General features: G+C 40.6%; 1 protein-coding gene across 1 annotated transcript in view; it reads right to left on the reverse strand.

The window, feature by feature from the left end:
• The window catches only part of LOC307266459 (protocadherin-15-like), a gene marked incomplete at both ends in the record, with an annotated part of 135,721 nt that extends 113,229 nt beyond the window's left edge, over positions 1-22,492 (reverse strand). Inside the window, 3 exons of the mRNA XM_080048487.1 lie at positions 3,097-3,162; positions 6,313-6,327; positions 22,360-22,492. Coding sequence (XP_079904613.1) covers positions 3,097-3,162; positions 6,313-6,327; positions 22,360-22,492 — 214 coding nt within the window. The remainder of the gene's footprint in view (positions 1-3,096; positions 3,163-6,312; positions 6,328-22,359) is intronic.
• Between the last annotated feature and the right edge of the window lie 1,216 nt (positions 22,493-23,708).

The following is a 23,708-nucleotide window of genomic DNA, read 5'->3' on the forward strand; positions in this document are numbered from 1 at the left end:
ATTGAATGCAATCAGGTGAAAGCTTGTGTGTGTTTCGCTCTATGTTTATCTATCCAAACAAAGCTCTCTCATTCTAATCACCCTTTTACTTGATATTATTAAATTTCAACCTAATTCCAATATTATCTCCTTTTACTTATGACATTTAGCCAAAGGAAAAATGTTGCCTAACTTGTATCTCATTGCCCTCCTCCCCCCTCCTCCCTGCTGCTCTTGTTTTACTCGAGTCTCTCTCTCTCCCTTTTGCCAACACCACCAAAGATAATCAGCCTAAAGCGAGATTCTCTATTAAATATGTAACACTATTTCACAGCCACCGAGCAATACACAGCATTACGCATACAAACCGTTCCAATGCTAAATTATTCTTCAACAGCTAAGTCAGGAAGATTACTGCACGAGCAGGCACACACACACACACACACACACACACACACACACACACACTTGTGCATAGAGTGTCTACACACAATGCAAACACACCGGCACAAATAGAGAACCACACATCACACACAGTGTTTTGTTAGACAGCAGGTTAAGGACGAATGCAGACACACGCAGACAGACACACACACACACACACACACACACACACACACACACACACACACACACACACACACACACACACACACACTAAAGTACTGTTCTTAAGTACAAATATATTGAAGTATTTGTAATTTACTTTTCCCTGGGTTATTTACTCACTTAAATGTATCGGAGCAGTATTTTAATACTGTCCGACTTCTGCTCTCAGCTGCCCTTGTGTCTTAATGAGCTCAACTCATTTTAACCTGCTTGAAATTAATGAGTGGTGCTGTATTGCATATAACACAATGTGTGTTGCATTTATTTTATTCAAGCATACACAAACACACACAAAAAACATTTAATTGATAAAAGAGTACACTAGGGTTGTCCTTGAGTCATTCACTTTGTATTTGAAGTACTTCAAATAACGTATACATGTAGTCATATGAGGAAAGTGGTTAGTTGCAAAACAATGTCCTGCACATAATTACTAGTCTTCAGCATGAAGAATGTAGAGGAACTTTGTCAAAATGGAAAATATGAGAAATAATGGGTTTTAGCTTAATAGAATGCATTAAGCCATCAAGGGATACAGACATGCTGTCTGGGTATGTGGTCGGGAAGGCTATTTTTCTCTGTCTGGGGTTGCGCTTATCATTTTTCATGTCAGTTAGGATTTAAAGTGATCAGGCTTCACAATTTTAAACTTAGTTGAACAGCAGACATGGCAAACATTAGGACAGGTTTCCATTTATGAACGGTAATCTATAGAGTGAAGATAAGAGGGTGATTGAGCCGCTCAGACCAGCGCATCTGTGTACATTTCACCTTCCCACAGTAAGACTCAGTGACCTTCCACGAGGCCAACATAAGCCCTAATTTACTCGCAGCCAAAGGATTAAACTCATCAATTAAAATGTGATCCCTCTATGAATAACCTCCTCTGAACTCGGCAAAAATGATGTTGGCACAGAAACACTCCTAGGGAGACTTGTGTGTTTGTTTCTGCATAGTAGAACAATCAAACCAGGAGCCTCTAAGTAGCTAGTAAGCTCTTAAAGAGTTTGAGCTAACTCCGGATAAACAAAAGTATATTTATCCTCTGGTGTTTTGATGAAAGGTGTCTGTAAGACTCTGGCAGGCTTTTTTGTTTGTTTAGTCACATGGTTCAAGGTGGCAGAAGTGAAGAGACAATAAATACATATTACATATTTAAATAAGGAGTTTGTGTTAAACAAGTGTCCAATATCCTGTCCAATCCCCTGAGCTTTATAGTTTTTGCAAAGTAACCAATTGACACCAAACATCATTTAACTGACAACATCCTCACATCTCAGGCAACTCAAAATGTGTTGCTTTTAAACACAAATACAACCGAATCAAATATTTGATTGTATCGAGCAAAACTTTTAGAACAGTCCCACTCTTCTATTTTTAGTTGCATATATAGCAGGTTAAGTGAATAACCTAACATGGTACAAAATAAAGCGGTACACTTGCCACATGTTAAAGAAAAAGCTATCTCCAGGCAATAAATAATGGGTTCACAACTTCCAGCTTTTCTACAACAATGGAGGTAAATGGATTGATATTGAACTGCAGGGGGTAGTGTATTGCTATCATTGCTAGATGAGATAGAACATTTGAATTTCAGAGGCATACATTCAGTAAACACTGGACAAATGGAAGTGTTCTAAAACTGTTAACCTCTGTCCGAAGGTAACAAAACCTGCCTATACCAGCACCTCCAAAGCGCACTAATCAACAACACATTATATCTAATCCGATGGATGTGGCTTCACATTTATACAAGAATGGTGCTGATATTCTCATTCAACTCTCTGCAAGACGCAAATAAGCAAACTTTCCGAAATGTCAAATGATTTAAGCTTGTTTAAGAATAGCAGGAGATTGCACCTACAGGAAGAAACCACAAATCTATTGGTTGTTTTTTGCTCACATGCAGAGATTGTGCTCAAACTGAATGACCTCCTGTCTTCTCTGGCAGGACAGGGATCAGACTCCAACTATGACACAGTCGGCGCCGGCCTCATGCATATTAATGAGTGCACGTTACATGCCGCGCCAATCAGCAATGAAAAAGGTCAAGATCATATTACAGCGTTGGTTCGACCCGCGGTAAATAGCGAATGATTATCTATAAAAACTGAAACAGGAGTGTTCCCCTTGTCATGTCAAGGGGTTATAGACCTCTGTTTAAAGGCGCAGTCAGCGATTCTGGAGAACAAAATCACTTTTGAGTCAAAATCAGTGAATATCTCCTCAACAATCCACTACCTGTACGTACAGTGGCGTACAACTGGCGTGCTGCTAGCTGTGGTGAGCCCCCTTTGTTTACATACCCTTTGTTTACATACATGTTTACAGAGCCTAGGCTATAGCTTTTTAACACAGTACGGACAAGTAGTGGATTGTGAGGAGATATTCACTGATTTTGACAATAGGTGATTTTGTCAACAAGTGTTTTCCAGAATTGCTGACCCTACCTTTAAAGTCCACTTTCCGACCTGGACTGAGTAAGCAAAAAACAACTGAGTACTTTACCGTTGGGGCTTTCTTCGTCGATGGCAACGATGGTGGCAGGGGGACCGGACCGAGACAGTTTACATTCTGGAAAGGGTGAGAAGAGAAAAAGGGAATGTAAAAAGTCAGTTGTAAATAAAAATGTCATATGGATGATTTCACTGGATGGATGTTATTGTTTAGTATGAAATGGTTCCAAAGGGCTTGTAAGTTTCTTTCTTTCTTTTTTTTTTACTTTAGCTGCTGCAATCACTATCTACGGTACGGAGCCCCTAAAGGGACATGGAGGAAAAAAAATGTTTTGGTAAAAAAAAAAAAAAAAAAAAAAATCAAACTCGAGATCTCGAGTTCAAACTCGAGATCTCGAGTTCGAAGTCAAGATCTCGAGTTTAAAGTCAAGATCTCGAGTTCAAAGTCGAGATCTCGACTTTGCCTTCAAACCTCTCTCACCGTCACCAATGGTCCATGCATCAAAGGCATATCAATTAATTTATGGGAAACCACACAATAGTGTCATGGAGGAGTACTTGGAGCATTCTTTTCTCACACTAACACCAAACTACAACCTATTTGGCCTAAATCTAACGTTTATTATGCACATTGGAGAGAAAAGTGACAATGATTCACTTCATTTTGGCGCCCCATGGACCGAGAGCGGAGGTCTAATTGTCAACACACACACACACACACACACACACACACACACACACACACACACACACACACACACACACACACACACACACACACACACACACACAATATGTAGACGGTATACATTTGACTATATCAAAACGTGAACGTTTCCAAGACACAATGCCGCCTACACTACACCTGAGGAGAACTCTGTTTGGCTGTATTGGCTGGTCTGATGAAGGCTATAATTTGCACCAGATTAGACTATGTCCGCGTTCTCCAGTGACTCCATATGATCGGATCTTGAAGCACTCACAATAGTGCAGGCAAAATATGAAATTCAACCGGATTATGCGAACTTTCTATTTTTCCTCACTTGGAGAGAGAAAAAGCGCTGTTCCTGTGCGCTCTGGCACTACACCAGCTGTGCCCGCCTTGAGCCTCAAACTGTGTCTTAATAGAAAAGATAACTGCAGGTCATATGACAAAACTAGCGATTGGACTAAGTTAGTAAAGCCTCATTCACACTTTCAGCCTTTCCCAGGAAGGGATCGTGTGTGAATAAAACACAGTCTGGACTACAATAATAATAATTAAATAAAAAAGCTAATTTTTTTCTCTTCCGTTCTGAGGGAAGCTTTCGTGCGTAAATGTGCCACACCGCTACATGCCTACATGTTTGTCTCTGTGTACAAATGAAACAATCGATCGCTGATTATAAAAACTAAATTAAACTAATAGTTTGAGGAGAGTCTGCACTGGTGATTTCTAATAATAGCAGAAATTCCTCTGCTGTGCGCTGGGGAGAAACAGCGCCTGATTTGTTTTGCCTCGCACACGGTCGAGAGAGATAAGAGGCTTCACCCGACGGCACATGTTATTCATCTATTGCACCCAAAAAATCACAAATTTTAACTAAACAGCAGCAAAACTGTGAGGATCGCGTGGCGCTGTCCAATGTGCAGATCTGGAGCAGAATAGTTACCAGCGTGTCTGTTTCTCCCCAGCGCACAGCAAAGGAAGTTCTGCTATAGGCTATTAAAAATACGCCAGTCCAGACTCTGTGTTTTATTCACACACGATCCCTTCCTGGGAAAGGCTTAATTAGGCTTTACTAACCTAGTCCGATCGCTAGTTTTGTCATATGACCTGCAGTTATCTTTTCTATTAAGACGCAGTTTGAGGCTCACGCCGGGCACAGGTGTAGTGCTGCCAGAGCGCACGGGAACAGCGCTTTTTCTCTCTCCAAGTGAAGAAAAATAGAAAGTTCGCATAATCCAATTGAATTTCATATTTTGCCTGCACTATTGTGAGTGCTTCAAGATCCGATCATATGGAGTCACTGGAGAACGCGGACATAGTCTAATCCGGTGCAAATTACTCTTTGCGACTCATAATAGCCTTCATCAGACCAGCCAATACAGCCAAACAGAGTTCTCCTCAAGTGTAGGCGGCATTGTGTCTTGGAAACGTTCACGTTTTGATATAGTCAAATGTATACCGTCTACATATTGTGTGTGTGTGTGTGTGTGTGTGTGTGTGTGTGTGTGTGTGTGTGTGTGTGTGTGTGTTGACAATTAGACCTCCACTCTCTGTCCATGGTGCGCCAAAATGAAGTGAAGCATTGTCACTTTTCTCTCCAATGTGCATAATAAACGTTAGATTTAGGCCTAATAGGTTGTATTTTGGTGTTAGTGTGAGAAAAGAATGCTCCAAGTACTCCTCCATGACACTATTGTGTGGTTTCCCATAGATTAATTGATATGCCTTTGATGCATGGACCATTGGTGACGGTGAGAGAGGTTTGAAGGCAAAGTCGAGATCTCGACTTTAAACTCGAGATCTCGACTTTAAACTCGAGATCTCGACTTTAAACTCGAGATCTTGACTTCGAACTCGAGATCTCGAGTTTGAACTCGAGATCTCGAGTTTGATTTTTTTTTTTTTTTTTTTTTTACCAAAACATTTTTTTTCCTCCATGTCCCTTTAGGGGCTCCGTAACTATCGGAGTGAGTGTCTCTTTTTGAAAATGAACTAGTCTCATAACCACACACTCTCTCACTGACACATATATATCAGAGATAGACGAGAGTGTGGTTATGGGTGACAACAGCAAGGTAGTGAGAAAAGTGAAAGTGACAATAGGACAGGACTGAGGTGTACGGGGTTAGCAGAAGGAGCACCATGGGAAAATAAATGGGAGAAGAAAAATTGGGTTTACAGACAGAACACAATGAAGAAAACGTAGTTAAAAACTAAATATAGAAAAGAAAAAAAAGCATGGCCAAGAAAGGCTCCAAGGACATTAGCAATAAAAGCACAGATATTAATAAGGGGAATGTGAGGTGGATATAATATACTTATTAACCTCGTTCTTATTTGCACAATGGGGGGAAATAGAAATGGCAATCATATAAATGAAATGAAATGTAGGTTAAGAAGAGGTGAGTTAAGGGAGGTGAGACTTACACCCAAGAGAGGCTAATGTCCACTTTTTTCACCATTGGTAATGACAGTTTCAGGGTTAGCGGGGTGGGGGGGGGGGGGGGAGTTAATAAACCAGCACAGTGACTGAACACTTTCACACACATTAGTTCTTACCCTCATATTGCCAATCTGCAGTTTGGGAAGAGGCCACATCCCACCAGGAAGAGAAGAAGAGGAGAAGGAAGGTCAAGCAGCCAAGAGAGGAAATTGAGAAGGAAAGAGCGGAAGAAAAAAATGAAGAAACACATTAACCCTTCACTCACAGAAGAATAGCAAAGAAAAGCAGAACAAAAAAGCAGAAAGGGGAGAGTGCAAAGTCAAACATTAAATGCACTAAGTGGGTTTGAAGTTCAGACAGCTCTTGAGGACGGTTGGGACAAACCATAGGGATGCTGGAGAATGGATATCTGCTCACCTAGAAAAGAAACCTCTTGGGAGACTGAATTGTATGTTCCCAAATATAGATTAAACCTGCCCAGGGCCCAGAATTAGTTTAAAAAAACTCCAACCTAACTAATTGCTGGCTTGCTGACATAACACTACTGCTTTGACGTAGACTATACAACATTTTTTATTAATCTAAGTCTATGGCTTAACAACGGGCAGATACACTGAAACATTAACTACATTCACAGTTGATGTGCTACCCACTTGTTACCTTGTTCACAGATTTAGCAGTTATTGGCAAGCGAGCAGTTGTTCAAGCCTGCATTGCATGAGATGATTACCACAAGTTCAAACTGCATGTACCTTCAATGATATACTTTATTCTCTCTCATCAGCTCTTTTTCACAAGCCGCTCTTTAAACATCACAAATAATTACAAAACTGTTTCACTTCACCTTGCTCACCTCTTAGCATGGCCATTCTACAGCTAGCATACACATACAGTGAAAAACATGTATGGTATTAGTACGTATCCAAGAGAAACTATTTATTTGATTAACAAAAGACCAAGTGACCTCCTGGACTCTTGATGTTCCTGTGAGGTTGCCTGGTAACCAGCCGAGATGCTGCATAGAAGCACTGGACAGATGAATAAAGTGTTGTTCATCAAGAAATACTGTAGCCCATTAGTAAAAGAATGATCTAAAAGCACATTGATTTGCTCCTGAACAACACAAAAAAAAGTTTCAATCTGTTAATGTGTGCATCTCAAAGTTAGCAATCCGGAAAGATACATGAGCCATGGAACAAGTCACTAGTTATGTCCCACTCTACCAGCTGGTCTGTGTGTGTGTGTGTGTGTGTGAGTGTGTGTGTGTGTGTGTGTGTGTGTGTTTGCGTGCTTGTGTGTGTGAACAGCATATGACAGATGTGTATCCCCTGCTTGACTGCCTTTTTTATCCTTCAGTGTAAGCTGATGCCCCTCATCTATTACTAAGCAGCCATTTGTTCTCTATGGGGCATGTCTGTCTCTTTCTCTACCCTAAGTCTCTTGCCTACTCTGTCTCTTTTCATCTGCTTTTCCTCTCTTTACCTGTCAGTCAGACCTCTGCCTCCCTCAAAATAATAAAAATTAAATGGGATGAAACCGTAAACAGCACGGAAGGTGAATCAAATTGACAGATGTACACGGTGAGATATTAAAATGAAATGGGCTTAGTCTATTTTAGCATACTTTCACATAGTTCACGGGCATATTTATTTCCTGACCAAGAGAACACTTGTTTTATGAGATATTGTTAAAAGGGCTCCTATAGCACAGTGAGTGTCCTCTTGTATGCAGGTTTACTTATCCACAGTTAAGTGTCTAGTGTCCACTCATGCGCACCCTCAAAAGTTTACTTGTGCACTTCTTCCCTCATGCACTTGTATTCCAGTAAGCACTAATTTATGGTTTTCTCTAAGCACACACTACACGCTCAAGCCTTTTTCTCAAAGTTTCTGGAAGAAAACAAATCATCAGTGGAATGACTTTGTGCATGAGCAAGTGAATAAATGGACCTAATGCCAGGTTTCTGTCAAGGTGATGAAAAGCTTCGCAGAGAGCCGTGTGCGAGGGTCAATGGCGGATAGTGTTCAAGGAGCGGATCACATGAAAAAAAGACTCTGGAAAAATGTGTTGGAAAATACTTCGACGTTCAGGCAATATCACATCACAGGGCAGCCAATTTAAAAAAAAAAGATTGACGCGTTTGACATTTATCATCCATCCAATGCCTTCTTTATTAAAAACCTTGAGTGTTTCAATCAATATCTGCTTTATGTATTATTCAAATAAATCTGGGCAGGCTGAATAAGCAGGTAGGGGGCTTGCCAAGAAGTCCCCATAGAGAACAAAGTAGGCTTAAGGAGGAACAGAGAGGGGAAGTGCGGCTGCGACTTCAGCTGAAGGCCACAAAGTCATTGCCCGGAGAGTCCTAACAGGCTTGAGCTTGTTGAAATCAATTATTGTTGTTTGGTTCACACACACACACACACACACACACACACACACACACACACACACACACACACACACACACACACACACACACACACACACACACACACAGACACACAGCTTAGCAACTGTCTCCATGACACAACTCAACTCTTCTGGACACACAACTCTATGAGCACATTCACGGCCACTTCACAACAGTTTACATAATTGAGCCCGTATGCCTGTCTGCCCATGGCACACTCACGCATGCTCAAGTTACCATTAAATATACGTGAGGCTCTGACTCATATAGGGGCAACCACAGGTACTTGTTTACTGTAGGTGTGTCCTCACTTTTTCTACCATAGCCTTAGCAACCAAAGTATATCCCCGAAGAATATATTTAAATTTGGATACACATATGCAATGGCAAGGCAAGGCAAGGCAAGGCAAGTTTATTTATAAAGCACATTTCGGACACAAGGCCATTCAAGGTGCTATTCAATGGGGAATAAAGTCTATAAAAATGCCTGGTTATACTAAAGTGGACCAGCAGCACATATAAGAAAAGAAAATCTGAATACCAATCACTCCCAGCTGCAGTAGCACGCATACATAATCCAGTGAGGAATCAGCAGAGAGTCTGGAGAGGTTAACTCTATATGGCACAGAATCAGACAGTGTGGACTAGCAGGAGGCATTGGCAGGCTGAGGGATGCTTTCTTCCCAAATGACAGTGAAATACCGTCCGAGCCTTCACACTGGCCTGCTTCCACTGAAATAATCAACTTGTTTTCTTCTGATGGTATTTCAGACATGGGCCTAGTGAGTGATGCACTGTGGGCAGAATAAGTAGCAGGCAAGGCAGCCTTCTAAAGATCATGTGGTGGATTTGAATAGTCTATAATATCAAGAGTTTGCTGACCGTATATGTCTTAAAAGTTGGGGTCACTGGGGGGAGAATGAGAGCGCCCCCTAGAAGGACTAGTATCTGTCTATTTGTAGAGATAATACACTTGATACCCCCCCACACATGAGATATAAGACACTGTTCTGTAACTAATCGAGTAGGTGCCATGCGGCTCTCACCCTGCTGCTATCATGCTCCATGAAATCCTCTATGTCTGATGTCTGATGGAAATCTCTGAAATAAACCTGAAACTGATGAACTGTCCAGTCTACAATCCTTTGTCTTGGTCAAGCCACGGGGAAATGATTCGGCTACTACAATCATAATGTTATGTATTGTTGGTTCATATCCCATGGACCCTGAGCATGGGTGATGTTGTGGGACATGGATTGAATGGTATCAGGGAAGTATGGCATTTTGCGTTCTGGAAGAGAAAATAAATACCACTCTCATATATATATACGGTAAATATGAAGCAACAGCCAGCCCCCAGTTTGCTTAGTTTAGCATTAAACACTTCAATTAGGAGAAAACAGCTGTTATTATGAAGTGAATCCGACTTAAATCAATTGTGTTAGTCGAACTTGTAATCTTTATTTTACAAGGATGGTGATAAGCATATGTTTACAAATTATAGACCAGTTTCGTTATTATCTCAATTTTCTAAAATTCTTGAAAAGATTTTTGTTCAAAAATTAGATGATTTTATTGAAAAGAAGCAGCTGTTGAACGAGAGCCAGTATGGATTCCGTTCTGGGAGATCTACTGCTTCTGCAGTCATGAATATAGTTGAGGACATAGTAAATGCAACTGACAATAAGAAGCATACGATAGGTGTATTTATCGACTTAAAGAAAGCATTCGATACAATAGATCATTCAATTTTGCTATCAAAACTACAATCATATGGTGTGAGAGGAATAGTATTGGATTGGTTAAGTAGTTATTTGAACAAAAGACAACAGTATGTTCAGTATAACGATAACAAATCCAATAATATGCAAATTCTATGTGGGATACCGCAAGGTTCAGTTTTAGGACCGATATTATTTATACTTTACATTAACGACATCTGTGATGTATCTAAGTTACTGAATTTTGTTCTATTCGCAGATGATACAAACTTTTACCTTTCTGGAAATGATTTAAATGAATTAGTAAAAAGTATGGAACAAGAAATGGTCAAACTAAAGGAATGGTTTGATATTAATAGACTATCTTTAAATTTAAAGAAAACGAAGTTCATGCTTTTCGGTAATAGAAAAAAAGATGAAAGTACTGTACTATCTATAGCAGGAACAATCATTGAACGAGTTAAGGAAATTAGGTTTTTGGGTGTGCTCCTAGATGAAGGGTTGACGTGGAAACCACATATCTCACACATACAGAAAAAAATATCTAAGAGTACTTTTGTATTAAATAAAGTAAAATATGTGTTAGATTATAAGGCATTGAGAACCCTGTATTGTGCGCTAGTGTTGCCCTACATCAGCTACTGTGTGGAGGTGTGGGGAAACACATACCAAAGCAACACAAAGTCACTCTATCTGCTACAAAAGAGAATAATAAGAATTATATTTAAAACTGGTTATAGAGAGCACACAAATATCTTATTTTTTCACTCTAAACTTTTAAAATTTAAAGAATTGGTCGAATTACAGACACTTATTGTTATGTTTAAAGCAAAACATAAAGTACTGCCAGCAAATCTTCAAAATCTGTTTATCCTTATAGAAAATGAAGGAAGAAGAAAAGGACACTTTAAGCATCAAGTTGCAAGGACAACAGCAAAACAAATGTGTACTTCAGTGGTAGGAGCGAAAGTATGGAATTCTCTGCAACGTGAACTATAGCAATGTACAAATATATTTCAGTTTAAAAAACGATTTAAAGAGAAAACAATGAATTTGTATGAGCACTTATAGAAATAAAAATATTATATATTATTAAATATATTATATATAATATAGAAATAAAAATTTATGATTTCTATATTGATGGTTGTGATCATGGTTTGCTTTGTTTTGTAGTCAGTTTCAGATTGGTGTTTTGGTTTCTGTTTTGTTTCATTTGTTATCGTCATGCATTGACATGAGAGTGTTTTTATTTGTTTGTTTGTTTTGAGGGGGCAGGAAATATAAGATATTCTTCACCTGCCTCCTTTTCGTCATGGTTTTATGGATTGTACATGTGAGAATGTTGAAATGAGTTTTGTTGGAAGACATCCATGGACGAAATAAATATAAATCAAATCAAATCAAATCAATCAAATCAAAAAAGCTGTATTAATTTGCGTGTTACCAAATAATTGCTTGATAATTCCGTCAGTCTGCCCCAGGGCAGCTGTGGTTACTCCCGTAGTTTACCACCACCAGTATGACTGTGTGTGAATGAATGGAACTTGGAACCCTGTAAAGCGCTTTGAGTGCCTTGAAAAGCGCTATATAAATCCAATCCATTATTAATTAAATTAAGTTTTTCTATTTTATTTTTTCATTGTAGTCTAGCTCAGTCCATAGGTAACCAAATCCTCCTACCAGCACCACATTTCATACTGGTAATGGTAACATAGTACATTCACACATTCTGAATCTATTTTGACACAACAAACTTTTGTCAAATTACTGGCAAAAAACAAAACCAGTGGAGGTGAGGTTGTAATGTAATGTAGTTCAGCTGCTCCTAACTGTCAAGTTTAGCACATTATCTGTAATAGGAACACAATATAGCTTCTAAAGCTTTTTAATCAGATTTTTGTACAGTGCCATATTTGTGCTCATTTGACTTTTATGTTTTACTTGATTGCATTCTGCTTGTCACCATCTGTTGAATGCTGGCTTGGCTTCCTTGTCTGGAGTCCAGACCGTGAATGGGGGGGAAAAAAGCCAATGACAGTGAACTCGAAAATATGCTGGCATAACATAGGAACGTATACACAGAAAGGCAAAAGAAAGTTGTCTCAAGAGGCATCTGTGTTGATCAGATTTCAGAAAAAGCTCTATCTCTTGTGCTTCCCGCCGTTGATTGATGGCCACAGCATGTGGATATGGCTCCCTTAAAAATAGGCAAAGTAAACATTTTACGAAGAAAACTGTCCAATGTTATGAGGAAGACTGCAGGGAGATGGATAATAGAACAAAAAAGGGAGATGGAAGAGTGTGAGATTCAATATGCAGTCACATCCAGTGAGATGTTAGTTATCAATTATAGAAACCTGTCTTTTAGAATATCCTTTGAAACAATGGAGGAAAATCTGCAGAGAAATATAGTTTGAGTGCCTCTTAAGGCCAGGACACACCAGCCCGAAAATCGCCGTCGTTGAGTCGATAGGGGGTCGGGAGACGAATCTGTTTGGTGTGTGCCGTGACGTCGGCCGACGTAGAGGTCGTCGGGCTTGTTTTGAGCCTGTCGGCGCCGATTGAACATGTTCAATCGGCAGGCGACCGTCTTTCATTTGGAGCAATTTGATTGGTGGAGGGCTAGCGAATCAGTGAAGCCCGGAAGTGAGGCGGGTAGCACAAACAGCTAACAACAGCTAGCCATCGTTTTAATGTGTTTGTTCGTTTCGTTTTGAGAGTACTCACATGCATCAACCCTTGTTGACTGCTCGACACCATGCTCGACACTCTCTGCTAAAAATTGTGCTCTTATGGTCCATAAATATAAATACGTATTTCTATCTATGTTTATGCTCTAGAGAGCTGTCCCATCATTTCCGGCTTTCGTATTTTTTCGGGCCACAATACAGATTAGCGCCGCCTGCTGTTATGGAGACATTACGTCCCGCGCAAGCAACAGAGCGTACGGAAAGTCAGCAGTCAGTTTGGTGTGTTCTCTGGCCGCGACGGGAAGCCTGGAGCTTCCTGAAACGGCCGACCCCATTTTTTGCGTAGTCGGAACAAGTAGAAACAAGTCGGACTGGTGTGTCCTGGCCTTTAGGGCCAGGACACACCAGCCCGAAAATCGCCGTCGTAGAGTCGATAGGGGGTCGGGAGACGAATCTGTTTGGTGTGTGCCGTAACGTCGGCCGACGTAGAGGTCGTCGGGCTTGTTTTGAGCCTGTCGCCGCCGATTGAACATGTTCAATCGGCGGCGACAGGCTGGCCGACCGTCTTTCATTTGGAGCAATTTGATTGGTGGAGGGCTAGCGAATCAGTGAAGCCCGGAAGTGAGGCGGGTAGCACAAACAGCTAACAACAGCTAGCCATCGTTTTAATGTGTTTGTTCGTTTCGTTTTGAGAGTACTCACATGCATCAACCCTTGTTGACTGCTCGACACCATGCTCGACACTCTCTGCTAAAAATTGTGCTCTTATGGTCCATAAATATAAATACGTATTTCTATCTAATGTTTATGCTCTAGAGAGCTGTCCCATCATTTCCGGCTTTCTTATTTTTTCGGGCCACAATACAGATTAGCGCCGCCTGCTGTTATGGAGACATTACGTCCCGCGCAAGCAACAGAGCGTACGGAAAGTCAGCAGTCAGTTTGGTGTGTTCTCTGGCCGCGACGGGAAGCCTGGAGCTTCCTGAAACGGCCGACCCCATTTTTTGCGTAGTCGGAACAAGTAGAAACAAGTCGGACTGGTGTGTCCTGGCCTTTACAAAGGCACGCGGTAGAATGAATGAGGATTAATGGCATCACAGTGACCTAATATTGCAAAGTGTTTGGTATGTGTGTGTGGGCGTGTATAGCCACAGTGTTCCACAGAGTTTGTAAGTTAATTACAAATCGGGCCTTTTGATAGGACTTATTTAATATGCAAAGAGTCGCTTAGAGATCAGTCAGTTATTAAAACGGTGTAAATTGAAATTTCAAAGCACACAAGAAGCGACAGTGCTTTCTTTCATTCATTCCAAATGATCCCCAGGCATCACAACACATTTCATCCAAAGTGCCACAAAGTGTTGCCACTGCATCGACTGACAGGCATGACAAAAAAAATACGCCACACAGTCTGACAAACAAGAGGATTGAGAGGTGTGGTAGTAAAAAATAAAAAGGAGGTTGAAATACTGGAACATACAGACAAGAGAAAAGGCAGTTTTTTTCCTCTATGAAAGTTCTTACGCGTCAATGTCCTTTTTAAGCTTCCCTCAGCAGGTACACCAATTTGCACCTCTCCCTGGGGTCCGATTGCTCTTCGCCTTCCCTCCTCTACCCAACCAGCCAGACGTTCATCCATCACCCATTCATCCATCCATCCTTCCGTCCCCCCTCCACCCCGATCCATTCATCCATGGAGGACAGAGGAGGAACACAGGGAACAAAATTGGAGAGGAGAGAGGAGACGATTTAGGCAGACAGAGGAGAGAAGAAAAAAATAAGGTAGTTGGGGATTGGTACAGAAGGATAGACTGAAAGGAGAGGTTTGGATGGAGGGCTGGGAAGAGAGGAGAGGAGGAAACAAGGAGAGGAGAGACAGCGTGACCTTGCGTTAGATTGATGCATCTCTGGAGAAAACGGATTGGAGAACCCGCCTGCACACAGAAAAAAGGCACTGGCACACACACACACACACACACACACACACACACACATAGGCTCAGTGCTGTAGGGATCACCACTTTGTCACTGTGCTGGCTTATCCATTATCCTGACTCTCTCTCCCTCTCTTCCTCTGTCTCTGTCTCAGTATACGTCAGGTCTGTTCCCAGCCACTGCAGGCTTGAACACTGCTGACAGCGGTAGTGATGGTAATCAGAGGGGTATAGTTGTTCTGAGGACACAATGTGGGAAATACATAAACACCCCTCCAGTGAACTCAAATGCCCTTATGGTACGCAACAACAGTAGGATCCATCCTGTTTTAGGTTGGTACATAGCCAGGATTGTGTCTCTGCTGTAGAAGATTAAAAAATTAATAGTTGTGACATTTTATTTAATACATTTATCGATTTATTCGGTTCCCTCCCGAGAAAGAGATGAGGAGTTCAATGTCTCATGTCCGTCCTTTAAAGGTACCCTACAACGTTTTTTGACCACTGGTAAGACTGTGGAGCAATGTTTTAAGGACACGGAGAATAAGAATTCTAATCCTATGTCCTTATGTGTTAATGTACGTCCGACAACTTAAAAAAAATATTTAGAGTGTTTTTCCCATGTACTTTCTGGGGCACTGACATACATTTATCCAATCAAATGAATTGCATTAGCGGTATTGCATAATACCGTACTTGCTAGTGTGTAACAAGCAAAGTGACATAATAGCATGAGATGTATGTTTGTATTTTAAGCTAGCAAAAGCCTCTCCGAAGAATGCGGTTAAAGTCTAATTTGTTCTATGAACCTCCGTCCTGTCTTCCAATGTTCCAACGGAGGGAAAGAAGAGTAAGACTGCTCGCTTGTACACATGAATGTTAAATAAAAAAAAATAAAAAATGCTTTGCAAACGTTTTTATTTGTAAGAACATTTGCGTTTGGTGCAAAAGAACAATTGTAAAACGTTTACATGAAAACTCCACAGGGTACTGGCTCTTTCTAACACATCTCAAGCTCACTAATGTCTCCTTTTTGCAAACCCATACAGATTATATTTTTGTTGAGCAACAGCAGATATCAAAACAAATTGTTGTTGGGCTAATAACCTGAATGGCAACTAGTGCTAGCTGGAGATGCTGCCAATAGTTCTGGGTAGATGCAAACAAATGTTGTCCATCAACAAATGGTTTCAACTCTTCACTTCCCCAAAATAAAATGTGTTTTTTAAGCATAATGTTCTTTCCCCCATGCTTCCATTCCTTATGCCAAGCTTGGCTTAACCTGCCCTGACTCATTGCTCCGCATGTAATGTACATATACGTTCCCTATCTTCCCTAAAATAAAAGAAAAAAAGCTTATTGAGAGTTAAGCTGCATCATGAAAAAAACAGCAATAAATGTGAGGGGAAAAGTTCCAGGAGTCAGGGGAGGGGTGGAGAAATACCGATCTTAATACCAGTGCGCTTCAGATATGGGGGGGGGGGGGGCATAACAGGGAGATGACAGGGGGCTGATGAGAAGAGATAGAGTGAAAAAGAATGGCAGAGAGGAACAAAGACAGCGAGAGGAAGGGAAGGGTGTGCTGAAGTGAGGACAGATAGATGGGTAGACGTTCGCTTCAGCTACAATAACAACAAAGGGAAAGCAGTGATAAATATTAAAATCACCTTGAAAACGCCAACTCCACCCTCATCCGCACACACAGTACGCCCCGGCCCCCAACACATGCACACAATATAGCATAAATCTCCAGTACCAGCCCCACACACCACTGCGAACACTATACATTAGCGCCATAGCATATCATGTCATGAAAACATTTGCCGTCCTACTCCATCACACAGACGCACAGGGGGACGGACACCTCTGCTCCTTATTACCTTTACCGACATACAGTAGTCAAAATCGATATAGAACAAAACTCTGCAAAAGGTATAATGTCCTGTGAACGTGTCGGACTGCATTCTGTGAAGGAGAACATTTTGAAGTTCAAAAGGTTGCTACATTGGCACCAATGCTTACTGCTTCCAGAAGGAAAGAAACCAACTAAAATAAAATAAAAACAAGATTATTAAATCAACTCAATTCATTACTAGATAGTAGCCATTGTTGTGTAACAGTACAATTGGAGCATTCATGGTTTTTGTTGAATGTCAATCAATGTTGCTCATTGACATTACAGTGCAGGCTCAATGGCAATGTAGACCCAATACTTTCACGCCATCTGCCTCAGTTTACCATGGTGGATTTACCGTATGAAAGGGCAGCTATGTTTGGAATGAAAGAGGACAACACTTATTATGGCTGATGGAGGAAGCATCACATTTTCATGGTGGGATTAAATGACAGAATTTACAGGAACATTAAGATTCAATCTATATCGCACCAAGCTAAATGAATGTATTTATCATATCTGTTTTTTTTCTTTTCGGTTCAGAGTTTAAATGAGTGCGTTCCATCTCATCGAAATCTGATTAGCACGCACACAATGAATGGAAAAGCAGGTGACGTGCAGGAGGTTTCACGCTATATTGTGCTATAAAGTGAATGTAGTACGCCAACAAAAGTATTGCAACACACCATCCAAAGGCAAGTAAGGTGCCCAACTATTTATCTGTCATTTCTAACCTCCATCTTAATGCTACACAGCTGAAGTGAAGGGGCTTGAGAGTAGGAATTGGTTTGGGTCACGTCACGGTCACGCTACTGTAACTGACATTTACAGAGCCAGAGTGGGAGCCTTTTTTGTTTTTTGCTAAGGTTACTTTGAAAAAGAAAGAGAGGGTTAGAATTGTCATTTTGGCATGCATTTCGTATCCTTCAACACACTGCAGCTGTGACACACAATCAAAGGCACACAATTACCACACACACACACACACACACACACACACACACACACACACACACACACAAATCAACCAGCGCACAGTGTCATTGTCATGCAGGGACTCTCATAGACAATCACACTGGTGGAAAAGTAAGGCATTTTCCAAGCATGAGCATGGAGCATCACACTCGACAATTCGACACCTCAAGCAGAATTACTTCCATGTCGTCTGTTGTGTCTTGTTCACTTTCGGAGACAAGTTACATTCAATTAAAGCAACCGGTGACACACCGCCTACACAACAAAATAATTTAAAAACACATGTGCAGGCGCACACGTGCACACACACACACACACACACACACACACGCACACACACACACATGAACATACTTTTCTTGTTATGCGCAAATCCACATCCTCAGATTTCTTAGACCGTATACCAACAGTTTAAAAGTGTTTGTAGTGTAATTGAATGCAGGTGAACATGTGTGGCAGGGTGAAAAGAGGAGAGACAGATGTGTACAGGCAGACCTGAATCAAAGGGATGTTTTCAATTATTGCACACTTCACTGAATTCACGAAAAAACCTCTGTGTACAAACTCACACAGACACATGCGTACAAAGTTCCTCCGCTTCCTCTGCATGGAAGGGTACACACACACTCATAGACATTCACCTTTGTCTGCAGCCCCTGTCAGCTAAAAGCCAACCGGATAAATCTCAAGGACTCAAAAGTTAAACGGAATATTAATAATATTCTGACAAATTGAGCAGGAAGTCAAGAGAGTATTATGCAGAGCCATCCCTGATGACTTCATCTCTGTCTTACCTTGCCTCAGCCATGCTCTCCTCAGGGTCAGGGTAATGTGAATGTGAATGGGGATATTTTTCCAACATTATATCATCCTTAGCCTACTATTTGCCATTCACTATTACTATGATTAAATGAAGTGCAGATCCCTTTTCACTCTCATTGTGAAGTGAGAGAAGACACACTATAAAACACAAAGGCAACACAGCTGAATCACAGAATGCTGAACTTTCACATATATGGGCAGATAGAAATCGGCAGATGGAATAATTTATCAAACAGAATTAAGTTAGGAGAACTTTGGTATGTGAGGAGTGAAGTTTTGGCGCCCTCAAATCAGACCACCTTTGAAGACATACAGTACAATAAAAGATGAAAGAAGCCTTCTGCTCTGGGTCTTTGATTCTGTTTAGTTTGAGACTTCTGTTTTTTGTCTTGGTGCTTGTTCACTGTGTGCACTCCCTTCTCTGGCAGGCAGGCAGGCTTTCAGACCAGAACATAACTAAAACCCTGCCGCATAGACCCTAGCTGAAGGTCTGAAGCCTGTAATGTATTATGGCTATTAATGTGATAAAACTGTTCCGTTCGTACATTTCATGTGTAAAATTGTTTTATTGTGAAGTCCGGATTGAGGAAGGTTGGTTTCCGGGTTTATTGTGAAAAAAACAAAGGAAGTGTTTTTATTTTTGTAGGTTACGATAGTGACAGGTTGTATTTACGTAGGGGAACAGAGGGGGCGAAAATGTGAGATTTTCATGTGTTTTCTTGGTAGGCTCCTCCTATGAGTTTTCTCAGGAAAGAGACGCCTCCTCTTTCATTAAAAAGCAGGAACGACGGAGAGACGGGAGTTGGTTTGACAACTCGGTGACATACAGGCGGAATGCAATAAGCACACCGTCTCTCTCTCTCTCTCTCTCTCTATTCAAACACAGATGACTTGGTCAAATAGGAAATCTCAGAGAATGATGAAAGGAATTAGCAGGATATCGGTAGTCTAAAACGGCTCCTTACTTGGGCAATACCTGTTTAAGTCCTTAATCATTTTTAAAGGTTTCGGGGAAAGATTTAGACAATACTTATTGGGCATGCATGCATATACCCTTGTATCGTTTCAAGATTTACAAAAAATTAGAAAAGAGATCAAGTCAACAGATACAATGGGAAATAGAGAAGTATTTCACTAGAGAAGTATGTAGGCATATAACCTCATCTCTGTCTTGTCTGTCTTTCTGTTATATGATGTTGTAATTAGGGATGTGAACAATGTGTCGATTCTCGGCTCGATTTTCGACACGTGCTCAAGACGACTCGAAAAATAGAAATCGATAAATCGGGTGTTTCACTTTATTAGATGTTTTGGGCACATGGGAGACGTCCGTCATGCGAGTTCACGAGTGGTCGCGAGCGCGCGCTGCAGGTCCGGTGTGTGTGGGTCAACAGTGCAGTGCAACATATGCAGCATAAAGTTAAATTAACATCACGGTCGTAGACGAATATTAAAACGTTATGCTTTATATGTTGCACTGCACTGTTGACCCGGGCCACACCAGATGTAAATCACCTTCACTCAAAGCCTCCGCCCGAGCAAAGCAGCGAGTAGCGCTGTGACGGTGACTATCACCGGGAGACCTCGCAAGGCGCCGTGCAGAAAAACTCTGTGGTTTGATGGATAACATGATAACGTCAACGGGAACGGCTTCCGCGATCTGTTTTTATGTACACAGATCCATGTCTGCAAGCTGACAGCGCGACTGAAGGGACTGTACAGTGAGCCGTCTCCCTAGTTTCTGTTTTCAGCCGAGTAAGTTACATTCACCTCCGACGCATGGACAGCGTTTTTAAAATTAAAGCCTCTCTTTATTATCAAAAAGGCTTTGATGCAGGTGAAGTCTGAACACACACAGCGAGCGACAGCAGTGTTTTTTTAAAGGAACAGTTTATCAGCACCACAACTACGTGCTGCCGCAAAAAAAGGCACACTGTCTTTTTTTTCTTTTTTTTTAATGGCACAGTAAATCGATCGATTTGTCGATTCATGCCTCCGACACTTCGACACGCAAACAATGAGTCGTTTAACATCCCTAGTTGTAATATCATGTCATTTGAATAAAAACCAGTAAAACGTTCCGCAAGTCTCCGTCACCGTATAGTTTATGTTGTTCATCCAAGGACCTAGATAGAGTTTCTTTCAGCAGGACGAGAGTCGCCCCTTCTGAGAACACAGCGTAAGTTTGGTAACCCTTGCACAGCCTACATAGCTGACAACACTACAATTACATAATCTCATACACCTAATCTTTAAAGATAAAAGAATGGGTTATAATACCTTCCCAGATTTAACGTGATGTTTAAATTCTGAAAATAGTATATCTGTTCTATTTTTAGGAAGGGTGGTTTACAAAACTAAGTTGCATACAACTTAATAGCAATAACTTGTGAATTATATCTTCCGTGAAAAAGGAGGAGGGTTTTCTGAAGCATATTTAAAAGGGTTTATACGACACGGAAATCTGCATCATCATAAGGATGAAGTGGTTCTGATGAAGTAAAACGCTGAACACGGTGGTATATATTGAATATTGTACTTTATTTAGAAGTAATCTCAGATAGTCTTGAGGGTAAATCCTGCGCTTCTAACCGCAGAGGCTGGGGTTCGCAACTCGTAGCAAGGACCGCGGTGAGAGGAGTGTCTTCTTTATGAAGAAATAATGTTCAATTAAAGCATCGTGTTACAAAGTGGTAAATACGGGTTTAATAGGATATAACTAATAAACTTTGGATACTAGCTTTTCATTATAGATCAGACTTTGGTAGTCCAGATCGCAACAAGCCGGACAACTTCAGAGACAAAGATCAACTGAATAGAATAGAACTTTAAACATGAGCAAAGTTAGAAAAGTTAAGGACTGTGACATGCACACAACCACACAAGTAGGGGATGTGTGAATTAGATCCTGCACTTCTCCCCCTCCACTCTGTTATTATTACATGATACACGACATGCAAGTTGAAAATAAAAAATATATATAAAATATATTGTTATTATTTACTCAAAGGTGCACTATGTAACTATGTCAGCGAAGTAAAAATGTTCTAAGGTTTATTCGGATAACTGAATAAACAAACTTTCCTCACATGAAAATGTTATCCCTGCAATTCTGTAGCTTCCTGAAAAGTTACTGTTTCACTGTTATTGTTAACAGCTGCAGGGTCCACAGTTTGGTTTATAAACATATTTTACTCTTACGTTCTGTTCCAGGTTCCTCATCATAATTTATTATTATGGAACCATTTTAAGGATTACATGTAGTCGAGTTGGCTTAAATATGTTCTGAAACTAACCGCAGACTCTGCAAATGTAAACAAATACCTCTTCTTTGAAACTGCATAGAGCACCTTTAAGTGTGACCCCAGCAGGAAATAGTGTAAGCGAATAAGAAAAGACTGCAGTAACATATCAGTACATATCAGACATCCAAAAAGGTATAAATAATGAACTGGGAAAATCTTTTGACACATGGCAGCTGACAGAGATAGTTACACTAGGATAAGCTTGAAGTCAGAAAAGTTTAGTTCACACTTCTGATATTCAGTCCCCGCTGAGAAGACTTGTTTCTGAACAGAATTATAAAACAGACAAAAAAGACGAAGATGAAAAAGAAAAGCTGAAAACTGAGACAAGAAAGTGAACGAAACAAAAGCCGGTGGATAAGGAGATGGGGGGAGGGGACAGCTAGCAACAGAGACTGTGTTTTACCTTCTGTGTCCTGGCCCAGGCATGTTGATAGCAGCAGCAGATAAAGGACTCCTCTTCCAATTATACTTGGCCATTTGACCCGGCCCCATGACAGCGGCTCCATTAAGTGCGTTCCAACCATCTTCACCACCATGCTTCACCAAGCATCCAGCTGCATGGAGAGGAGGACAGAAAACTCAGGAACTCAATCACTCTCCTCACCTTTTAGCTGCGCAGCACGCAACATCAAAAGCAAGTCATTTACAGGTACCTTCCTTTCAGGGAAAAGCAATATGCTGAAACACACATTAAAACACTACCAAGATGACATCTGCCACAGACATATTTTTAGTGCAGTGGGAAAATGCCAGCAGAGAGAGGGAGAGAGAGAGAGAGTGAGAAATACATTAAACTCATATGCATGCAACTTCTGTGTGTGTGTGTGTGTATACGCGGGTTCATTCACTAAAACGCCATGGGCCAATAGTAGTCTCTTTATACTTTAAAAACCTTAAACACAGGAACAGAAGTGTAAGCAAAGGATTACACTGTTTGTGTTTATCTGCTAAGGCTCCAACACAAGCTGCAAATGTTAGCATGCTGGCTAAGTAGCTTACTTACATCATTAGCTACCTGACCATGCAGGCAGGGGGCCTGCCATTAGCTAAATACATTATTTTAAAGGATTTATTTTCAGAAGTTTCATTCAACATATGTTCAGGACTGGTACATCCAACCTGTGGGAGATAAGTGTTATTTGCCAAACTCATATGCTTTCAAAGCCTTTACTCTTTTTTAAAAGAAAAGAGAGAGTTATGTTTATTGTGGTTAAGAGCAGCATCACATTTGTATTTACAATACTGTACTTTAGCCCAGTGCTTAGACTAACTATAGCTTTACTCTGCAATACATGAACAAGACCTTCATTTGCATTTCTTCTACATGGATTACCAACTGGTGAGGATGGTATTTATTTGTTTTGGGCCAAGCCTCAGAATTTTTGTATAAAATTAGCTATGTATGTGGCCATTATATTAATATTAAATAACATCTTACTAGACTTTCATTAAATAAAATAAAATAAAGTAAAACGGAGCTATATAAAGAATGAATTCTCAACCAATTGCCAGAGTTTTAGTGATGTAACATTGGCTAACGTTAGCAGGTAGCAAAACGTGTTGCTTAAAGCAACATTTGTAATTTGAGTATTTTTTTATTTTTTTATATAGCCTACATTTTTTTTTTACTTCTGTGTGAAATTGAAGAAAGATTGTAACTGTTCATACTAAATTATAATATCGTATCGTCAACTGGTTGTGAACTACAACCTCAACTCATGTAGATGTAGCAATAAGCCTGGTTGTCTCAAC

The sequence above is a fragment of the Ammodytes marinus genome (assembly GCF_949987685.1).
Source record: "Ammodytes marinus genome assembly, chromosome: 20".
In the NCBI taxonomy this organism is placed as follows: domain Eukaryota; kingdom Metazoa; phylum Chordata; class Actinopteri; order Uranoscopiformes; family Ammodytidae; genus Ammodytes; species Ammodytes marinus.